Consider the following 22,385-nt stretch of genomic DNA (forward strand, 5'->3'; position numbering starts at 1 on the left):
CAGCATCTCATGTTGTTCAGAATTTTGTGTGCTGTTCTTCCCATGTTAACATCAAGATATTTTTCCTGTGCCTATAGCGCAGAGGTTGAAACAAACCCTAGAGCCCTGTGATACTGAATATCCAGCTTTTGTTTCTGAACGCACTATAAAGGAGACCACGGGGAATATTGCTTGCGATGACTGTTTCAAGTAAGCCCTTTCAGTTTTTTTTTTATACAACTGTTTGTGACAAAGCAGTAAAACTGAATTATTCAAGGTTATGTTGAAGAATGTACAAGTCTGTTATGTTTTATCTTACATAATGACCTCTGTCAGGATGTAATTTCTTTTATTACAAGGGTCATTTTAAAGCTTGATACTCTTAAATTAAAGCAGTGCCTATTATTTTCTACAAAAAAAAAAAAAAATAAAAACAGTAGAGGTTTATGTTCATTTTTTTAAAATAGTGAATGTTTTCAGACTTCTGGACACAGGCAGCATTCTAAGAGCATATTCTGTAAAGACTTAGATACAAGAAGGTTAGTGCTGTTAGCTCTCCTATACAGGAGTGACTGGATAGGTTAGAAGTTCCCTTGTGGTACAGTGAGATCTGGTTGTTCTACTTGCATGCCAAAGAGTGTTTGTTTCTTAGAATCCTGCTGCAGGATTATATCTATCCTCTAAACTTCCAGCTCTGAGAAGCTGAGTTAATGCTAACAGTCTCGTGTGTCAGTGCTGCAGCCTTGTCAGTTCTACCATTGCTATTGTGAAGTTGCCCTCCCTAGGGTTAAGAGAGAAAGATTTCAGTGTAACTTTTCTCCTTCATACTGAAAATCTCTTTTCTCTGCTTTGAATGCCTTGTGATGTTTTTAGGGCAGTTATGTTACATTGTAGTTGAAGAAATGCATAGATATTGTTTATGCAAATGCCTGTACTTCAGTAGGTCTCTTAATTGCATTTCCTTTATGCTGAGATGTAATAAGCACAAAGGAGATAGGTATTTACAGCAATAATTTATCTATCAATATAAAATGTCAAGAAGAATTTATAAATTGAACAAAACCTGTTACGACTCTCACCTTCTAGGCTAAATCAACATAAAGGTGAAACCTTCTCTTTGAAGTCAATAGGTGTGCTTCTAGAATTGCTCCTAAATTTTCTCTGTGATATCTTCACTGTTCTAAAACAGGAACTAGGAGCAACTACACTGGAAAGGGAGTTTAAGTACTAATATTCACTTTAGTTTTCTGCTGACCAACTTCTAATTACGAAGAAATTATTAATGTCCACTACGAATAATTGTTTTTATGTGGCCGTGTGGGATAGAATTGCCAAAATGCTTTGTAAATCAATCCTAGGAAATGCTTGAAGTGTAACAATAAGTCCTTTTGCCTCTAAACTACAACTCAACAAAATCAAGCTGTGACTTTTCCACTTGACATATCAAATACAATGTACGTTATGGTGCTGTGCATGCTTCATGCCAGCATTCTCAAATTCAAACAGCCTTATTACATGACCATTTAGCAGAAGATTACAGAGAACTTGTGAAGTGAGTTATCCTACATCTCATGTTTAAATATTGTGAAGAGACATGATTCCATGAAAAGATTAATGTAACAGCACCAGATTTTCAGAAAGGAATGCAGAATTCACTCTGTCTTCTTAGGTAACTTCAGGTCAAATGAAATAACTCAAAAATAACACAATTCTGCAATACTTGGACAGCACTGAGTTGGAAACTGAGTTTAGTGAAAATTATAGTATTTCAAAAATAATGCGCTAAGATCTTTTTCATAGAAAAACATTTTGTGTTCCGCAGTGGAACAAAAAAATAAAAGAAAACCCTGTAAGTTACAAACTGATCTCAAGGCACCCATTATTTTTCTCCACAAGCAATGGCAAAACCTAAAGAAATAATCCAGAAGAACTATTAGATTCTCATGGGAAAGTTCTTCGTTATACCATTTACCCACTATCATTAGCAATCTACAAATTGCATCCAAGATTGCAGACTGCATTGGATTCCAAATATTTTTGTTATAACCCAGGATGCCTTCCCACAGAACAGCTAAGGAATTTGACCCAAAGTCCTTTGTATAGACCTACATCTTCTGACCCACTTTTCTGTTTCGTGCCCTTAGTAGCAATAAATATTTTTACAAGCAAGTGCATTGCTAAATACTTGTAATTTAAAATGATGGTCTCAGTCAGTCAAAATTAGTGTTCAGCCTCATCTGCAGTGAGATTGGACTGATACTGTGTTCAGTGGTTAATCTGCACCACATTTGTTGCATACTGGGCTCTGGATTCAGATCCCTTTGAGTCACAAGGATTATTTTCTGTGTTGTCCTTGGATCAGGTTATAGATTAATCTGTTTGTGATATCTACTGGCAAATCTTGATTACAAATTGAAAAAAATATTTGTAAATATTTAGCTGAATATACAGCCTCTCTGATTTTGCAAACCTATTTGAAAGACACTGAAAAAGCCAGTATATTGTCAGTAGATTTGTAAACAGAAGTTGTGCAAATAGTTTGCTGCAAGAAAATTTGCACCACAAGTTACTCGTTCAAGTCAGTGTCTTTTGTTCCTGCAGTGTCAGGCACTACTGTAAAGCCCCTGTCTGTAAAAGGAGACTAAAAGCAGTCTCTTAGTAGAAGTAAAAATGATGACTGATGTTAATTGAAACCATATAATGTTACTTAGATAAGACATTTTGGAGCACAAATACTGTGTTATTGCTAACAAAGTCACAGTCATAGACGGCCAGGTCACACAGTAAGAGTCAGATGCTCAGACATATTCCATCTTGGGTGTGCTATTACTGATCTCACAGAAACACCCTGCACTTTGCATTTACCAAGGGGAACAGTTACCAACTGTAGTTATGAAAACTAAGCCTTATTCTTATGTTTCCAATCATAATTTTTAATCTTGGCTTCTTGGATCTAAATCAGAGTTTCTCCACAAATAAATCATACAGTAGAAAGGACTGCATGCTAATTACTTCATAAATACCTGGCTCACCTTTTCAGTCATCTCTGAAAACTTGATCAGTGGGAGGACACCTATACACTTAAACACTAAGTGTAAACAGACATAGAAAATACTCTTTCTATATGTAAACTTATCTCTTACTAACCAAAAATAAATGCTACTTTGGGATACTTTGCAATGTTTAAAAACAATTTTCAAAAATATAGGTTATATTAAGAAAGCAGGAGCCTAAAAGAAAATAAGAATTAACATAAGAATGTCATTATGGTCAGGGTTTGGCTGTCCTGTGCCATAATATATTGTTATTTGATATACCAAAGATTATTAAATTAATCTATTATTAAAACAGCAATCACAAACAAGTCAACCCACATTTGCTGTCAAAAAGAGAGAAAAACTAAGATTCTTTAAAAAAATCTGAAATGCTTTCGTATTTTCCAGTAAGCTGTTCCCTTTATAGCAAAAAAAAAAAAAAAAACAAAACAAAAAACAACAAAAAACCCAAACACTTAAAAAAAAAAAGCATTACTTCTGAAAAATCAGATGATAGATTGTTGAATGTTCTATGGCAGCTTTACTGTTGGAATTAGTCACCAAGGGGTATTGTTTTTCTCTCTACCAGTGGCCACTGGCATTCTTGCTGTTGCATCAGAACTGCACCAATGCCAAATGCACTTGGTATCAGCTTGGAAGGCGTTGTACTCCTGGATATGGTTTTGATTAGACATTAAATTTGAAATCTTTAGCTAAATAAGCATCTCAGTGCTGCTTGGGGTTTTATGAAGTATTGGCCCAACGTGTTAGCCAGTTCTTAATACAAGTAAGCGTGTACCTAAGTATTTCATAAATTCTCACTGGTTACATTACCAATTTTTATTTTCTGGTGGTCTCAGCATTGCAAAGAAGTTTAATTGGTGATACTGAAAAAGCATCCTTAGAAGGACCAAGATGCTGTTGTTGTATATCAGAAAGGATAATGGCTGTTAGGATATTTGACCGGAGAGTTACCTGATTTTTTTGGTATGTCCACTCATGTTTTTGCAGAACAAACAGAAAAAGTTTTCTCTAACAGCAAACCTTGTTTTTGTGTGACAGTTCAGGTGTTTTCATTTAGCTTCATTTAGGGAAATAAAATTAATTTCAGCATTAACTCAGGCTGCAGTGACTATGAGTATAGACCTTCTGTAGGCTTAGCAACTTCATCTAATTATACATGAAGTTTATATTTTAAAATTAAAAAGTTGCAAGGAACTGTTTGAGTATATAGTTGCCTAATTTGCATGTTTGGCTGTAGAAACTATGGCTATACAAATCAGGCAGCAGTTGCATGGTCAAATGCTTTAAAATCTGCCCTTTTAACCTCTCCTGTTTGTGTGTGATGTCATACTAGGCTTGGATGCAGATCAAAATGTATCTTTATTTCCAGTGACCCAGGGAGCAAAGCCCCTTCTCTTTTAATTGCAACATTCATGAGTCCTCAAAAGTCATTTCCAAAAACCTAAAGAAACTGGTTTGTTCCCAGATTCTTCGTGCACAGTCTTTGACATAAAATAAAGAGAAAAGTAAATATGAGAGCACTATATTTTTACTAGGGAAGCGAGGTTTGTAGCTTTGATCCTAACCCTGGCTAAGACTTATGTGGGTGATTTAATTATGCAAGATGAATGTAAGTGTTCCCTCTGCTTTGTTGTATATCATGTAAATCACCTATTAAATTGGTAGGAACTACTTAACACTGATTGAACACTGCCCCATGTATTATATATGTATTATGAATATATGTATTATATATATATATGTGTATATATATATATATAATATATATTAAGTGTTGCTAAGCAATTATTTAACAGGGAAAATCATCAATAAACCGAATTCCTTCCCAGGCTTTCTTATACACTTGGCACTGAGTGCTCTTTATTGTCAATAAAAGAGGTAAATAGCAGTGGAATTGTAGTTCAGGATGACACTGAACCCTTCATGTGGATTTGCAGTGGCAAATTTCAGACCTGTCCACTGAAGGCACTTATTAGGCAGTAACAGATAAATAACAATACAAATTCGATTCACATTGTTCAGGGCATGAGTATATTAGCATCAGGACTAGTGGAATCTGCAGACATTAAAAAGGTAATGCTTTTTAAAAACCACTTAATCTTGATACATACCCCCATTCGCTAAAATATTTCTGCGTTTCATTCCCAGTTGAAGCTTGCCAAACTGCTGTACTTGATCATGCTTAAAATGTGTAAATAAATAAGCAGTTCAATTTCCCATGAAATAAATAATCATTTGCTTTTTCAGATGCAGTTAGTTTACTGCTAAACAAATCAGCTTGCCACATAAAACAAGCAAAGCATCAAGGGCCAATTTCTTCTCATTTGGAGCTCAATCTACTTGTATCAGAATATATCTGTAGATAACCTGGAGTATTCTGGGAAGTTAATTACAGTCAGTCTTCTAGGAGACATTCTGGGTTGTATTCATGTTACTGTATCTATCTTATGGGACCCTGAAGAAAACCAAATATTCTCTCTATTTCACCATATTGTGTTTAGACTCTATGTTTTTACATGCTTGCCTTTGCAGAAACTATACCAAGTACACACATGGGATACAGCACACATAAATGGTTTTGACCTATGTCTACCTTGAGCCACAGATGTGCCAGAGTCAGACTGGGTGCTGCTGATCTGGGCAATGTTGAACAGGTCTGAATCTCTGAGTGCTTGCTTAAATGTCCATGGAAGTCAAGGAGTACCTTCAAGGGAAGCTCGGTGTTTTCCATATCCCAGCAGTTAATTGTTGAAGTATCAGGAATTAAAAATCTAAGTCTTTAGAATCTGTTTTTGAAAAACAGATCTTCCAGATGTGGTGAATACTTATAGACATTCATATCTGTGGCAACATCAGTATTGGTAGAAACTTACAGCAGCCAAAAACCCCAAGCTCTAGAAGATCCCAAAAGATTTTTTTCCTGTTCTTTCATTGTAAAAAGTATCAAAATATGCAATTTAAGCTGCTAGAATTGTTTATTAAAGGTTTTGATAGTTAGTTTTAAATCCTATATTGTGTGTTACCCACACATCTCCAATTGTATGCTGAGTAACTTCCTCCACTCCAGAGGCAACTGTGATTATAATATTTGTCATGGAAGTGCAATTTAAAGTCGCTGTATGGGTAATTTAACTCTACCCTTTGATGATCTATATTTTGAATGAAGAGTTCAGGAAACACTCTAAATTACTACTCTCATTTAAGAAAATAGGTATATGAAATAATAGGGCAAGACATCTACATCTATAAGTTTCCGGGCAGGTCTATGCCTGCCAATCACTGGTTTAACAACCATTTGGACAGTTTTCAAAGGGATTTTTTGTTTGCTTGAGACTTTTTGTTTTTAAATATACAAAGGTTTTCAACATTCCATTTCAGAACTTTTCGAATGTGCTTATTGAATTCAGAAGTGTCATAGCTGCTTATAAAGAGAAAACCAACTTACATTGAAAATAGACTTTCCTTATTGTGTTTCTGTGTGTTCCCCAAAAATTAAAACCTTGCTATTTGTTTATTTAGGTGGCAAGTTCATGAAAATAGGTATTCAGATTCTCTCTCATTTTACTTTCCATTGAAATCATAAAAAAGCTAGAGAATGAAAGAATCACTGTTGATTAAAGGAGAAAAGTATATTGAAAGTAAAAAAAACAATCTGATGATAGTAATCTTTTGTAAAGGGCAAGGAATATACATTGAATGAGAGTGGAACTCTCTAGAGGGAAAGGAAAGGCAAGGAAATGTATGATAGGCTTTTCTTGTAGATGTGTGCAAGTTTTTCAGTGGGAGTCTCTATAATACTGACCCTGTCATTCATCTGTAAGTAGGGTAAAATCTTGGAGAGGGACAGGCCAGCTTTCTAGCAATTCTTTCTATTAATGTTGTCATGAGTTTCACTGCAGGATTTTTCTGAATAGTAGGACAAGATGAGCTTGCTCTCTTAACTCCCCACTCTCCTACTTATGAGCTCCAGATCAGTCTAGGGCTGAACTGTGGGAGAAATTTACATGTGAAACTTCTACATGGGAGGATGGTGATCTCCATCCATTCACTGTTCATAGTTAAGCTCAGTAGTACTATAAAATGTAAATAATACAGCCACTTAAATGTTAATTTAATTTTACATTTTAATAGCAGTAAAAAATATTAGTCAAATGATAGTAGCTGACACAATGAAAGGCTGCATTGTGATGACAGGAGGTTTAAAAAGTTGTGTAAATGATGTAATATATTCAGCTGAGTGACTATAAGAAGGCTTGAACTAAGAAAACATTGCACTGTCAAATTCTTCATTACACAGAGTACTTTTTTTCATCCTAAATTCTGTATTATCAGAGCTTTTGGATGGTTTTAATATCTCTAGTAGGCAGTTGGTAAGATACTCTTACCTTAGGATTAGTTATTTGAGAAAGCATCCCCCTATTGATACTGAAAGAGGAATGGCACTTTTGGAGTTTGCTATCTGAAACAGAGTGGTTGCCAACCATGCTGCATCTCTGTGAGGCTGCAAGCCTTCACCAGACAAAGGAACAATGAAGATAATATTGTTAATTTAAATCTTTTATCCTAAACTTTGCTTTAAGTAAGTATCTTTATACCAACACCACATTGTGCTACAGTCAGTCAGGCTATATGTGGTAGCAATATCTTGCTAGCATGGGGTCAGGTTACAGGCCTGAGGCTGAGAGTTTATCTCTCTCTCTTTATATGAAAGAACCACTAGCTGCTTTTTTTCATCTACTTCAATTGCTCCAGCTCTCAGAAATGTTGTTATTGGCAAATATGTTATTTTTTATAAACTGTGTTAAAGATATTCCATTCTCTATCATAATTTATTTGAAAAAAAACCCAACCCACGTAGCCCAATTTTACTGTGATATAAACATTTCATTCATTCATTAAAAAAAATGTGATAAGTGAGAGAAATGTGGGTTGGAAATGTAGCCAGTAGCCTGGAAAGCACATGACAGGAGCTGGGAAACAGCACAGCGGATATCTGCACTTCAGCCGAATGCTTAAAGTTTGTTCCAGACCATTAGGGTTCAATGTTTGCAACCAATAGTTATATGAGTAACACATATTTGAGTGCAGAATATTTTCCATTTACTGTACCCTGGTGCTGGTATGTTTTTTCTTTCTTTGAAAAATAGGAAAGATCAAATTTGACAGATACGAAATGTAATCCCAAAGTAATGACTAATCTGAATCCAAAATACTCAAACTTCATTAATGCAGGTTCACACTCAGAAACTACACTGAAACTACCAGAGGGAAATGGTGGAATTTACAGAGATGCTCAAGCATTGGAGCATCCAGTGGGGGCTATCTGAGTTGAGTACCATGGAAATTCAGACTTTTTCACATCTTTCTGCATGTTTTTAAATTGACAGATTGAAAATATTGCCCTCAGTTTATTTCAGTTCACAGTACATAGTAAAATACTTTCATGCTTTGCAGGATTCATCTGCATGCCAGACCCACTGGTACCTAAATGATCTGTTCTATTGCCTCTTAAACATGTTTGATATGATTACATATGTGCAGGAGTGACATATGCTAACACAAAAAAGAGTTATTATTCTCTTCATAATTTGAATGTAAGTCCCACAGTCATCACTAGCATTAAACAATAGAATTAGCATTGATCATTACAGAAACAGATGAAAAATACTCATATGGATTCCCCACCCGCCTTGATTCAGGCTGTTAAAGCTCCTGACCATGAAATTAAGGATGAATCTAAACAACCTTTTAAGTGTTTATAGATTTAAAATCCTGCCTAAGCCGTGTTATCATGGCCACAAACACTACTGAATAGTGTCTGTTGTCATGAGCACAGATATAACAGCAGCACGTATTTGTAGAATTTTAAAAAAGTATACTGTTTGTAAAATACACCATATAAATCAATAATTTTCACTTAGGAACAACTTCATTTTAAGACAAAGCACAGTTGTGTTAAGAAACAAAGTTTTAACACACAGCATTGTGTTTTAATGTTGGTGCCATGCTCAAGTAATCTTCAGATTGAAAAGAAATATATTTGATTAAGTAGGATAATGTAAAGATACTTGCTTTAAATTTTTTGTTTTCTGAAGTGTAGTATCATCCTGTAAAATTAGCTTCAGAGCTGTGTCATTTATTTTGTTCCCTCAAATACTTGGCAGCCTTTGTGACTATATGAAGAAAGAAGGGGAAAGTGAATCTGAAAATCAGAGATTTCTGAATGCTATTAAGGGCTTTATTGTCATGCTGTGTTGTTAAAACAAGATGTGTTGTGGTGTCACTGGCCACCAGCTACCAGCAGCATGGTTGTAAGCCAGGAAAAGGAAAATAGTTCAGTGCAAGTGACCCATTAGTGGTGGCATCTGGGATCCTCAGTCCAAACAGTCTATTATGACTACGTCTTCTCTCCAGCTCTCTAGTCCACCCTCAGTCCCATACAAAATATGCTGCTATTGACACATTTCCTTAAGATTAGGAGTGTTTGCAACTATGTAAGTAGATGCTGATTAGTAGGGAAACCTCAGATCTGTGTTTTTATATCCTGTCCAAAACTCAGCATCAATGGATGAGGAAATGGAAATACAGAGGTTAAGGTGTTCAACAGTAATATCGATTTCCTTTTATTGCAGATGTTATAGTCAAGTGGTAGAGAGTAAACAACTTAAAGGCTGCATTTGCTTAGCTCCCCTGCAAGTTTGATATTGAATTACCTTGGCTTTGCCTGTTGTTGATCCAGCATTAGGAAAGTTGAAGCCAGCAGCATTTCAGAGACAAGATGTTAAGTCTACCACATATTTTGCACCTCATGATGAAGGTAGTTGTAGTGAAGCACTGACCTGAGGTAAACAAGAAAATAAATGACTTACAGCAGGGTGTGATCTTCAAGTTGGGCAGTAAACTGCTCTTCTTTCTTCAGAAGGTATAGCAGTCTCATGACTACAGCAGCCAGGAAGGAAAAAGGGTCTAGCTCTGCCTTGCTATGGCCATGCCTCTTTTCATCAATGTGGGAGATGCTCCGAAATCCCTAAGGGGAAAAGTCGCAGAGGCTCCACAAGAAAGCCACCTGCTCCAGCAATAAATAACCTTCTCCCCTCTGTCCCATTCCCACAGGCCTATGATAATTTTTCCCTCTAATTTTGGAACATCTCTGTCCTTTCCAGGGAAGTTTGTCCCACTCCCAGATACCTTACTAATACTTAGAAACTCCAGAGCTTCTGAGCGTGGAAGGTGATAGAAGAGAAAGCAGCACAGATGTGGGGAGGGGAGGGCAGTGCAGCAAGTGTAGGGTCAGCTTAGTCTCTACTCCTGCCCAGAATCTGTCTTTTGATTGTTTCTCCTTACAGGAGAAAGTAAATCTTATAATAAGAAAAAGAGCTGACATTTTTGAAACTATGCTGTTTGTTTGCATGTTTTAAAAAATAGTCTACGGAAGAAATTATTATGATAACAATAATATATATTATATCTGTATTAAAACTTTTCTAGACATAAGCAAAATGAAGAAGTTCATATCAGGGGAAAAAAAAAACAAACAACAGATTGAAGGTATTTTGCTGGCTCTTTTAGAACAGGTGTTATAGTCTGCTCTTAGCTGTAGGCATCACATTTCACCCCGTTCAGGGTGCATTTCACTGCAGGATCCCTATTCAGCTATTAAAGAGAGACCAAGACCCTCCTGCAGAGGATGATACAGTTCACTGATGCCAAGCTCCTGCTCTGAATTATCCCTGAATAGGCAGTGCCTCTGCATGAACTCTGGAGTTGGAGATGATTGCCCTGCTCATGTAGGAACCTGAGTTACATGCATAAAGGCAGCTGGTGTGACTGCCCTCTAAGATTTATTTGTTTTACTCCTATTATGATGCTTTCCAAATTCTAGGTAATCTTAAGAAATTAGAAAGAACTGGTTATCTGTGGCAGCAGTTGTTTAGCCACCAGGCAAATATTAAAAATGTTCTTTCTTATCATGCCTTCCCAAGCATGACTTTAGCAAATATAAATCTGAATGCAGCAATTCTTGAATTCTAAGTCTTTTCCTCTTTCATTCCATAATTCAAAATTAATTTTCAAGGAACAGATTAATAAATACTTTCATTTCTTGGCAAATACTTACGATTTCCAAGTAGAAAACAAAGCTGTTATTTTATTTTATTTTGTTTTTTTAAAATTATATTTGTGCAGGTGATTTTATATGGGCCAATACAGAAACAGGCTAGAAAGGAACAGGTAAAGCATGTGCAACATGAGAAATGTTGTGTCATTCTCTGACTCAAAATACAGACTTGCAGATTTACTCAGTTATTACTTTTTCTTCATTAAAAAATAGTTTGGTATGTCTAGATTGTCCTCTCTCTCTATACTCCTTTTAAGTTTTAATTTTTTTCCTTTCTCACCTTCCTCACAAAGTGATGAAGTTCAGGTCTGTTTTAAGCCTCTGAGCCTGCACATGAAATAAGCCAAACTAGTTCCTCAGTGGATGAAAGATGGGGGAGAAATTATTAATAAAGTTCTTAGTGACTCAGTGTAGTTTCAACATAACAGGAACCCCAGCAGTTTATTCTATTTTATGTATGGAGCCACATGCAGGGCTTTTTCTGTTCTGGCACTATCAAATTATGGTGATGATAATGGTGTAAAGGAAAAAGGTTCAAATCAAAAGATTTACATTACTTAAAACAATAAGAGCTTTACTATTTAAACATGAATCGTTCTACATAAATATTAAACATGGCCAATTGAAAATAGACTTTGCTTTGATTGTTAAACCTGCAATACAGTGCAATAAAACCCCTTAATCTGTCCCTGAAAGTTGGCTCCCATATGGCCAGTGACACAAATGACAGCCTAAGCCAGCAGGTGCTCACAGTGGAGCTCACTTCAGACAAGACCATTTTCATTACTTTGTCAGCAACTTTCCTTATTTCCTACTACAGTCATGGAAGCTGCTTTGCTAGAGGTTTTTCTCCTTTACAACTGAATATTGGCACACAAAATGAAACATTTTGTTGGAATATTTCATTATTTGAAAGACTGTTCTAACTGGGTTTATACACCTTTTGTTTTCTGTGAATATTCAATTCCTGAGGCTTACTGGCATGATCATTCAGTGAAAATGAATTTCAGAGATGTATGTGCATGTCACCATGGGAACTGGAAGCTGAACTCAAAGAGCAGGACCTGCTGCTGGGATGAGTGTGTGCTTTGTCCAGATTCAGCAGGGAAACAGGGTTATGGGAATGTTCTGAACAGTCACAGAGCAACTCCAGTGGTGGTGACTGGCAGAAACTTTTCTGCCATTGATCGAGTGAGGGTAAGAATACCTCATGAATGCAAAATGATCTTAAATTACAGCAGCCGAAAGATGTATAATTTGCTTGTGCACATTCTATTAATAGAAAATAAAGCTAAATTGGACATAAATTTTTCTTACCCCTAATTATTTGCTCAACTCAAGCTCTGCCTTCAATCCTCTGTCTTCACTTGTTGATATGTTAATCCTTTGTCTGTGACCTCACAAGTCAGTGAGAACACACACTTGGCTTTGCAACTCTGTTTCAGGATTATATTTGAGAATTCTGAAAGGTGAAACGTTCATTGGCTGCTTTTGGAGGACACAATTTTCTTTTGAATCTACCTCTAGTATGGTGGATGAGAACCTGGTTGTTCCACTTTGCAAGTTACTACTTAGTATTATGCCCTATGGAAAAGAGTGTTTTGTGTGTTTCTGTGGCAGTCACATGCTCTGTGGCAGTCACCTTAAGGCTCACCACTTCATAAATGTCTGTATTAACTAAATACACTGTGAATTTATAAGAATATCCTCTACTTTGTAAACTGAACCGGTGTAATTATTTGATATCTATCATATAATTCCTGCAGCAGAAAACTTGTTGACTTAACTGAATATATTGCTTTTTGCTGTTTCTTTAATTCATAATTTCCATCAATCCTTGCATGTACTCTGTTCCCCAAATTACCAGGTTTGCAAAATTTTCCATATCACTTAATTCCTACAAACCTTTGTACTTTTTAACTATTCTGTCAGAGAAACCATATAGGAATTTGCTCACCATCATAGTTCTGTAATAGAAACTTTCTTCTGGGTTAAAGTTCTTTATTTTTCATTCCAGCTGGGTGAAGTTACGAGAAAAACTTCCAGATTATTTTTACTTATTTTCCCCCCTCTCTTATTTGGGGAAGAAATAGCCTGTACTGTACAGCCCTTATGCCATCCCAGATAAGAGGGGGAAGGAAGAAACAAAATGGGAAATGTGCCCACCTTTCATGAAATGGCACCTTTAAGCCTGACTTGGGGCCACAAAAAGGGGCCAGAACAAAAGGACTTGGCGTCAGGCACACACCATAGGTACAACAGAAGCTTACTCCCTTCTCATCAAAATGAGAAATGAATCACTTAGCATCCAGTTAATTGTTAAACAATTTTATGCCCTTCAGGTTCTTTTCTGAGCTAGTTTTAAAGACAAAATATAAGTTTCAGACCGCACAAAAGCAAAGTTGTGCCAGTTTCTGGGAATAAAATTAAGGTTGTTTTGTTTTGTTTTTTCTGTCCTTTAGGGTTTGATTTATTCATAACTCTTTTGAGAAATTCTTGCAGTACAGTTTTGATGTTATTGTCTGCTAAAGATTTTCCCTCCTTTCCTTTTATTGGCCCCATTTCTCCCACACACAAATCCACAAAACCACAGATGCTCCATTACAATGATGTCAGTCTTGCTACATGCTCCAGCTGTTTGGTAGGTACATTTATAAAGTTCAGCCTTTTACATTATGCCATAAATGTATATTTCATGTATAAACATAAAGCTAACATATTGCAGATCACTCTAAGTGTAATTTTAATGGAGGTTCAGTAAGTTTAAAAAATACTGAAAAGTGTTTAATCTTTCCGTTGGCAACATTTTTGTAGTAAGTTCTCCAATTTTTTTTTCTGAAGCTAGGTTTGAATATAGTCTTCCCCCTTCCCTATTTCGTCTTCTGTGATCTTTGGAAAAAGTAGGGAGTTATTTTAGTAAGACAATATGTATTTTAAATAAAGATGTCTGATGAAAAATATGTTTCTCTCCACATCTTGGTGATCAAACCTTTACTTAATGTTCTGTACATTTATCAGCGTGCCACACTGAAATCACCCAGATGCTGGAATTTCCAGATTTCAGTGATGTTCAGTGTGGGAGATATTCTGCCATTCTGCCAACAATTCTGACAGATTGTTTTAAAAATTTATCAAGAATTGTGTCTAAGTCTTAAAGCCTGTCTTTGTATTGTGTCCTGAATTTCAAAGAAATGGCTAAGCAGTGCCTATTTGGCTGTGCCTTCTCCCCCTTTCCTCTTTCGTGTGTGCTCAAGAGTTCAGCTCATTGTAACTATGTAGATCATTGAATAGTACCCACAGGATTCTTCCCTGATCTCCCCTGGGTGCTTTCCTTCTCACAAGCAATGTCTTTATTTCTTTCTGTCCTTTTGAGTTGCCTACTTTGTCTTAATTTGAATGTGGTGCTGAGTTATCACCATATTTGTACCATATAGTCGTCTTTATTCTAAAATAAATCTCCTCGCTTAGAAAGATTTTGAGACTTAATCTCTGTTTTGTTGGCTGAGTAATAAAATGACTCTCAAGAGGACTGATGAAAGCTGAGATCTTTCTCAGTAGTTCATGTTGCTTCAGGCAAGACCCAGAGTGAATAAAGGCTCTAATGTGATTGTAGAGGCTAAAGTTTGGGACTCTGAGTTATCTCTATGGGGCTGCAGAAGAACCTTCATTATTTTTGCAGATCAGTTTCATGTGTACTTAAAAATTCCAGATCATAAACACACAGCAAGGTATTAATAATAATAGAGAAGAGCTTCTGTATTGAAGTCTGAAAAAAATAAATCTGATAACCTCCTGGGTAAATCACTTGTGTCCCAGTACCTGCATTAAAGTGTCAGCAATATAAACCTGCTTCACCTGAGTACTGGTCAGTGTCAGGGACATCTCAAAATGAACAGCCCTGTTCTGTGATCTGAGGGAAGTGTTGCCCAAGTCCCTCTTCTTCTACAAGGTGTGGAGATACAGTATGATATATAAAGTCAGTGATATTTCTGACTTTAATAGAGGTGATGTTAACAAGTTAAAAAAAAAATACTCTAAAAATACCTGTTTCTCAGAAGTACAGGTAACGTCACCATTATTTGTTTTCTTTTTAATTTGCAGGTCTTTTGTTATCCAGCAAATCCCAAGCAGCAATCTCTTCATGGTGGTAGTAGATAACGAATGCTTCTGTGATTCTATCCCACCAATTACCATGGCACCTATAGAAATAAGGTATATCCTTTTATTTGCAAAATTATCAGAAAGAGAATCAATATACAAATATTGAAAAAAATGTATTATATAAGATTTGTATTTATGTGCCTTAAGAACACATCATTACCCATTATAAAGAGCTAGAGCTGTTAGAAATTAAGGCAGCTGAGAATGCATTTTACTTATTTTGAAGGAGAATTTTTTTTTTTTTTTAATTTTTATTTTTTTTTTTTTTAACAGCCAATGCGAATTAAGCAAACACATTTATATGCATCTTTAATTATCATAAGGACCTGGCCACTTTTAGATTGCTGAAAAATCTTTCAGATTAGTCCCTATCTGTGTAGTTTCCTTATGAGAATGAAGGTCCTGATACTGGAACTTTAAAAATGCCTTACAATATAGATATCTTCATTTTAGGGTTGGACTGAAGTATTGAAAATATTTCAGAATCCCGCTTTCTAAAAATATTTAAATGTGTTAAAGTAAATTTAACACTTGATTTTTAGGTGCCCCACTTTTTGTTTTGTGCTTTTCTGTAGCTCAGGTTTTGTTTTTTCTCATAAGCTGGAATTTATCAAAAGTAGCCTGCAGTGTGCTTGCAGTGCAGACTTATTACAGAAAGACAAGTTAGCAGTGTAAGTGTAAATGATACTGTTTAAACTTTGGATCACTGAGGAGAAAGTGCTAGAATTACCTTCTATTTCTTATGTTGACCACACTTATCCCCTTGAGTATCTAATGGAGAGGAAGGAAGGAGCTGAAAGATTTTCACCATATTAATTTCAAAACACTCACAGTGTCAGGACATTAAAATGCAATGCTCAGCTGATCTCTCCTTAACTGCTTTGTACATAATGAATCCCTCAAATGTGAGCGTTTAAAATCTCAGAAGATAAGAAGACGCCCAGAGTCCTGTCATGGATTTCACCCTGAAGTAAGTTGCTACCTATTTTTGGTTTTTTTCAGAGTCTGATAGAATATTTATTTCTTTAAGAAAAATTAATAGGAAAATTATCTTCTAAGATGAAACACCAGAAAATACTCTGAACACTCAGAGCACAGTACTAGGGGAAGAAAGTGACATTGTAAGTGCTGTACATCTTTTTAGTACTCTTGTATACAATGCATTGACTTGCTACTTTTGTAGACTCTTTTGTATCCTGTAAGAGATGGTAGGGTGTGAGCACAGAGGGGCAGCCAGGAATATCTCAGAAGTCACTCTTGATGAAGCACTGACCACAACGTTCCTCATCAGCAATGGCTGGGAACTTTGTGCTGTTGATGATTGTTTCAGTATCTAACCTCAGTATATCACTGCCATGCTATAGTTGTTACATTTGTGTGTAGTGTTGCTTGGGAAGGTTCTCTACACATATTTACTGCTGTGTTCTTCATTGTACTCTTATTTGTGTAGCATCAAGGAGATGTGGCAGAGACCAGGGTGTGAATAGAGTATTTTGTACAGCATGTTTATAGACATCCATTTTACCACTCTTTGGTGGTATCATGCAGCATAGAACAAGACCTAAATTGGCATGGAAGGAATTGTGTAGTTCTTGAAGGCCATGTTTACTTCCAGGCTATAATCTACTCCTGTTTCAGTGAAAATGTGTACCTGTACTACTTCCTGTGTATTTAGTTCATGGGTTTTATTGTTTTCACCAAACCTCTTCTGCTTATGTGGTTTCCTATATAATCTTGTACCATAATTGAGTGTAATGGCTTCTATTTCTTTTTCCTTTGGTTGCTTTTTTGGGTTTTTTCTATTTATTTTTTTTTCTTTTTCTTTAGGAAAATGCAAGAGAATGTGGTGGTGTCTCAGGCCTTAGTGCTAAACCTCCTCTTGTTCTTCTTCCTCTGCTGTTGATGATTTTCTCAAGGTGACATAGACTGATGTGTTCAATTGGCATGCTAATACATGGATAAACTGTGATCTGGGAAATGGTGCAACATAGAGGACATGATAAATAGCAGAGCATCAGCATTTCATGATTTTAAAACTGTTGGTGATATAAGTTCTTAAAGATATGTTGAAAAAAGATTTATCTTTTTACTTTGCAAGTCATGCAGATGTGAATTTGGCATATGGCAGTCATAATTCATCAAAAAGGACTTGGTAGATAGCAGTGACCATTGCTTTGTCTCATTGAAAACAATTTAAAAATGTGTACTTTTTCAATAAAGTATATTAAAATCACAGTTTCAGAGTGTATTTTAAGTATGATGATATATTTGTTCCATTGAATAATGATGTGAAGAAAATAAAATAAGTGGAATATGTTTTCTTATGCTTTTTAGCCTATTTCTGAAAAGACTCAGAGAAGAAAATGTGGAGTTAGCTTTTATATTAAGTCAGAATAGCTTTTATTAACAAGTAAAGGAAACACATGTGCCTATATAAAGCTGAGCAGGTAATATGCTGTGCTGATTTATACTGAAGATTTTGTTTCTGTGGCTAAAATTCCCAGACACTTTTAACAAGTGCTCCAAAGCCTGATGAAAGCCTTTCCTCTAACTTGGGCAAGCTTCAGATCAAATCAGTTGATTTGGTTGCAGTTGTCAAAATTAAAAACTTCTCATCTGTTACAATTTCTGGGAAGATACGTAAAATAACCTAGATAAAAGGACAATATTATTTTGTTAGTGTTCTGCCCTATGAACATTGTGTCAGCTAGGAGGAGCTTCTTATGAGGAAATTCATAAGCAGCAAAAGTTTGACTTAGAGCACGTCTGTGTCAGCAGAGCTCATTATGCTTTTCACTGAGAATTCACTGAGGCTCACCCTCAGTGGACAAAGATCAAGATCAATGTTTTTTTTATGTTATGTCTTACATTCTTCTTTGTAAGGGAAATGAGAAGATAAATAAGATTTTTTAGTCTTTTAAAACCCTTTACAAAGAGCAGTATTTATCATAATCTCCTAATATAATTAGTATATTTTCTTGCAATTGGTAGTAACGTCCTGGTGTGGGTATGTTTGGTGAAGATTCTGGTTTTTGAAGTATTTTAATCTCTCAGTTTATCTTTGTAGTTTTGTATAAAGTAGAATTCTATCAAGAGAGTGACGTGAGCTGCTAACAGTATAAAACATTGGCTGCAAAATAAAATGCCACTGCTCTTGGTCTGGTACTTGAAGATTGAACTTTCCTGATTGGGAGTAAGTATGATTTTAGCATTAGATAAACACTAAACAGATTTACTATCTATCCAAGGTGAGAGCAGAGAGGTAAGACACTGAGAGAAGCTTTGTTTTAAGGAAGACTATTCAGTGTTTCAGAGAAAGAACTGGTAAAATAAAATTTCCACTTCAATACTTTAATGGGTTCAAATGCACTGGTACTTCCTCTGGTTCTGAAACCATACGGATCTTTGTCTGTTTTACCAACTTTCTCATCTTTGGCTTTTTTGATTAGGAGTGTTTTCCTTAAGGCTTCTCTGTCCTTCCTTGCTGGTCTCAAAATCACTCACTATGAGAATAATTTCCCAGCTGACATTCAGTCAATCTGTTGTCCTAGTGACATGCTCTGTTTACGAAGCTAATTGGGAATTCAGGACATTTTCTACGCTTGGACTGACCCAGATCTCCTGCAGTTCTTTGCTTGGTTTTCTCTAAGCACTGCTCCCCCTTATCCTCCATCATTGTCTCCAAAATTCACCTCAATACTTTGTTTATCAAGTATTTTAGTTTCTGATTTTCCTTATGAGTTTCCAGAATGTACAAGATTATGGTCTCATAATGCTTTTGTATGTCTGATGCTTGTTCTTTCTTAATGCAACTTAAATGAGAAATGTTTATAAACCAACACAGTCCAGGTGATTTTTCCTTGTTAGTAGAAAGTGAAAAGAAAAATCTTTCTCATCAGAGCTGATGAAAAGCTCTGCTTACAAATGCTTATTCTGTCTGAGGCGTAAGTCATCATTGCTCTTACACAGAAAAGAAATATATAGAAGGAGAAAATCTATTTCTACTGAACCTAGATGAAAATGTGTAATGAGTTCATTGTTAATTTTGGAAAGAGGTGAACGGTGTTGTAATTAGAAGGGAGCCGTGGAGTAACAAGAAATTAAAATATGACAGCCTAAATTAATATTGTGAAAGAGTTTAAAATGTGGTTATGTAAATGAATATTGCTCCGAAAAATGACCATTATTTTCATCCAATAAGACAAAATTATTAAACAGAACATATTGTGTTCACAAACAAATTAGCAACTTATTTGGATTATTCTGTTTCAAACACTTAAGTTTACAAACATTTTTTAGGACCTGACATTTCTTTGCTAATGAAGATGTCTTTTTAGTTTTGTGTTTATTTATTTACAACTTTCTGATGCAGCGTGAATTCAGGTTCCTAAACCCAGCAGTTTAGCAGAAATTGAGATGTTGCCTTGAGTTCACATTTGTGGACCTTTGCCTGAGCAGATCCTCATATTCAAGTGAGTATTTTCAGTTGTTGACATTCATTTGCTTTTTCTGAATTTCAAACATCAGTCATGAGTGAACCCAACAAATCAGCAGTAGGCCAATGATACACTATGAGACCTATTAGATCTAAACTGGCTGCATCTGAACTAGTAAAGTGAGTGTGCCTGGAAACACTTCTCAGCACTGAGGATGCCTGGCTCAGAGTGATGTGGATCTCCAAATGAGATCTCTTGGTCTCCAAGTGGAGAAGCTGCAATACAACAGTCTTTGTCCAAACAGGAACCATGACTATAATTTTTATGGGACAGAGCTAGCTGACAAAGGTGGAAAGCATGCCAAGGTCTATTTGAAACAGTTTTACAGAAAAGCTGATTTAATTCTAATGTATAGGATTCTTCCTGCCTGTTAATCAGTTTACCAGTCTGTACATCATCATTAGCTCTGAAACAATGAGAAGGTGTGAATATACCATGAAGTGGGTCTGTGTTTTCATACCATAACCTGTGGCAGGTCATAGTGGGTGTAATTATATTTCATAACCTCACTAATCTTAGGTGCTACTCCACTCAAATTCTAAAAATTTCGCATAGTGTCTGATCTGAAGCACAGTACGACCAAAAGAAAAACAGAGCTGTATGTATATGCAGATCTACACCTGCATAAGTGTAACCTATATGCATTTTTAATAAACAGGAAACTCAGACATCATCTCTATTTTTTATCTCCTTAAATCTGAGGTCGAATCCAAGGAGAACCAGGACATACATACAATTGGTGTCTGCACAGCAAAAGCTATAGCTGAAAGTTTCAGCTTCTGCAGGGCTTGGATTTTTATTTTGTTTTTACTCTCCTTGTTAATGGCATTGATTTTCAACTTATTAGCCCCAGCTGCCTCCTCTTCCTTTAATCTTGATACCACAAAAGCTGTTTGGGTGCTCAGGACCGGCCACTGACACACCATTTTCTAATGGCTTTGTGTGGGAAAACTCTTTGCCCATAACTGTCAGTGCTGCAAATACTCCTGTAAAATCCTCTAAGCCAGAGTGCCTCAGGCAGCTCTCTGCAGCTGTGCTATCTCCTCTCATTGTTTTTGTGACACGGAGACCGCCTGACCCACTGCATTTTGCTGCCAGGGCCATTTCTGCAATATATATGCTAGGCAAAACAGGTGGCTGCCTGGGGCAAGAAGATATTAAAAGCAGCAGTGATTGTTTCATTGCCTAAATGGCTTCAAGAGACTGTTTTCTTCTGCTAGCAAGAGCCCCGGTTCTTTACAGTTTTCTTCTGATAGCAAGAGCCCCAGAAAAAGACGCTGGCCTGTTTTGCCCTTTGACTTCAGAAGGCAAGATAGAAGTTTGTCTCAGAAGATTTGTGACTAAAAGATGCCAGTTATTTCCAGTTGTCTCCTGAGACCTTTATGGCCTCCAAAGACCTTTTGCATCTTGGGACTCTCTGTGCCTCAGAAATTCCAACTCATGCAACTTTAATTTAGATAGGCTTTCACAACTGGAAAGTTCTCTGCCAAAAATATACCAAAATCTTGCAACTGGAAAATACTGTTTGTTTAGTCTTCCTACTTGTTTTTTCTTTTCCCTGAGCTGTCCAAGACACTTCCATCAGTATGTTTTTTTCTTCTTGTCCAAGTTCTTTCTCATGGTTCTGAAGGTTTCAAGTATGTATTTACCTGACCTGCTATTTATCTGTTTTACACCAATGTACTTCCTCTGGCAGCTCCAGTTATCATGTAACTACTGAGAGAGGTATGGTTCCCATAGACAGGATCTCCAGATCTCACTGGAATTTATCACAATCCAGTCTGAAGGAAATTTTCTTCTCTTTTGTCTTTAGCCTTTGTCTATTAGGCTTACTTAGATCAAATTTCTTCCACTAAAATAATATTCTTGCTCTAGCTCCTTGGGAGGATTTACCTCATCATCAAGAGTCAGTCCTATGTTTTCTCCCAAGAATACTTTAGGAGATGGATGCTGTACCTTGAAAACAACAAGTCCCAGTGTATTCTTGTGTTGCTTTAAATGGAAAGATATGTTTCCAACTCTTCCAACCTATTTTGCTTCTTTTCCCATTGTAACTGTGGTCACCAAAGCAAATGTTGTTTCACTGTTTACAATTCCAGTACAAATTATGTTGAAATTCCACAGATTGTTAATCTAGGAAGAACCCATAGACTTTCATTGGATTAGAGTTGGAACAATAGCACTTTATTTACACTCTGTATGCAATATGCTTTAAAGGAAAAGTTAAACCTTATGTAACATTTATTAGATGCCAGTTGGCTGCTTAACAATCAGTTTTAAGAACATGAAACTTTGCTTGCAGAATTAGATCTATTTGAAACTGAAATGAGTATAAACAAGGCATACTTTTTAATTGTGAAAGTATTGCATTCCCATGTACTAGTACTTTAAATATCTGATTGCTGAGGCTTCCTTTAGTTCTGTAAAGTTATATAGATTCCCTAAATTAAACAACAAAAAAAATTAAAATCAAGAGTTGTAACTAAATATATGATTTTTCTATTAAGTCTAAAGGTGACCTCACTTAAGAGTAGCCAGTAGAGTTGTGAATTGATCCAGCCATCCAAGTGATGA

General features: G+C 36.1%; 1 protein-coding gene across 1 annotated transcript in view; it reads left to right on the top strand.

Moving 5' to 3' along the window:
• Window positions 1-17,640, top strand: part of CACNA2D3 (calcium voltage-gated channel auxiliary subunit alpha2delta 3) — a 383,322-nt gene extending 365,682 nt beyond the window's left edge. Inside the window, exons 34-37 of the mRNA XM_071755835.1 lie at window positions 78-189; window positions 15,256-15,368; window positions 16,203-16,285; window positions 17,143-17,640. Of these exons, the coding sequence (XP_071611936.1) occupies window positions 78-189; window positions 15,256-15,368; window positions 16,203-16,285; window positions 17,143-17,235 (401 nt within the window). The 3' untranslated portion in view covers window positions 17,236-17,640. The remainder of the gene's footprint in view (window positions 1-77; window positions 190-15,255; window positions 15,369-16,202; window positions 16,286-17,142) is intronic.
• Window positions 17,641-22,385: the final 4,745 nt, after the last annotated feature.

The sequence above is a fragment of the Heliangelus exortis genome, chromosome 12 (assembly GCF_036169615.1).
Source record: "Heliangelus exortis chromosome 12, bHelExo1.hap1, whole genome shotgun sequence".
Lineage (NCBI taxonomy): Eukaryota > Metazoa > Chordata > Aves > Apodiformes > Trochilidae > Heliangelus > Heliangelus exortis.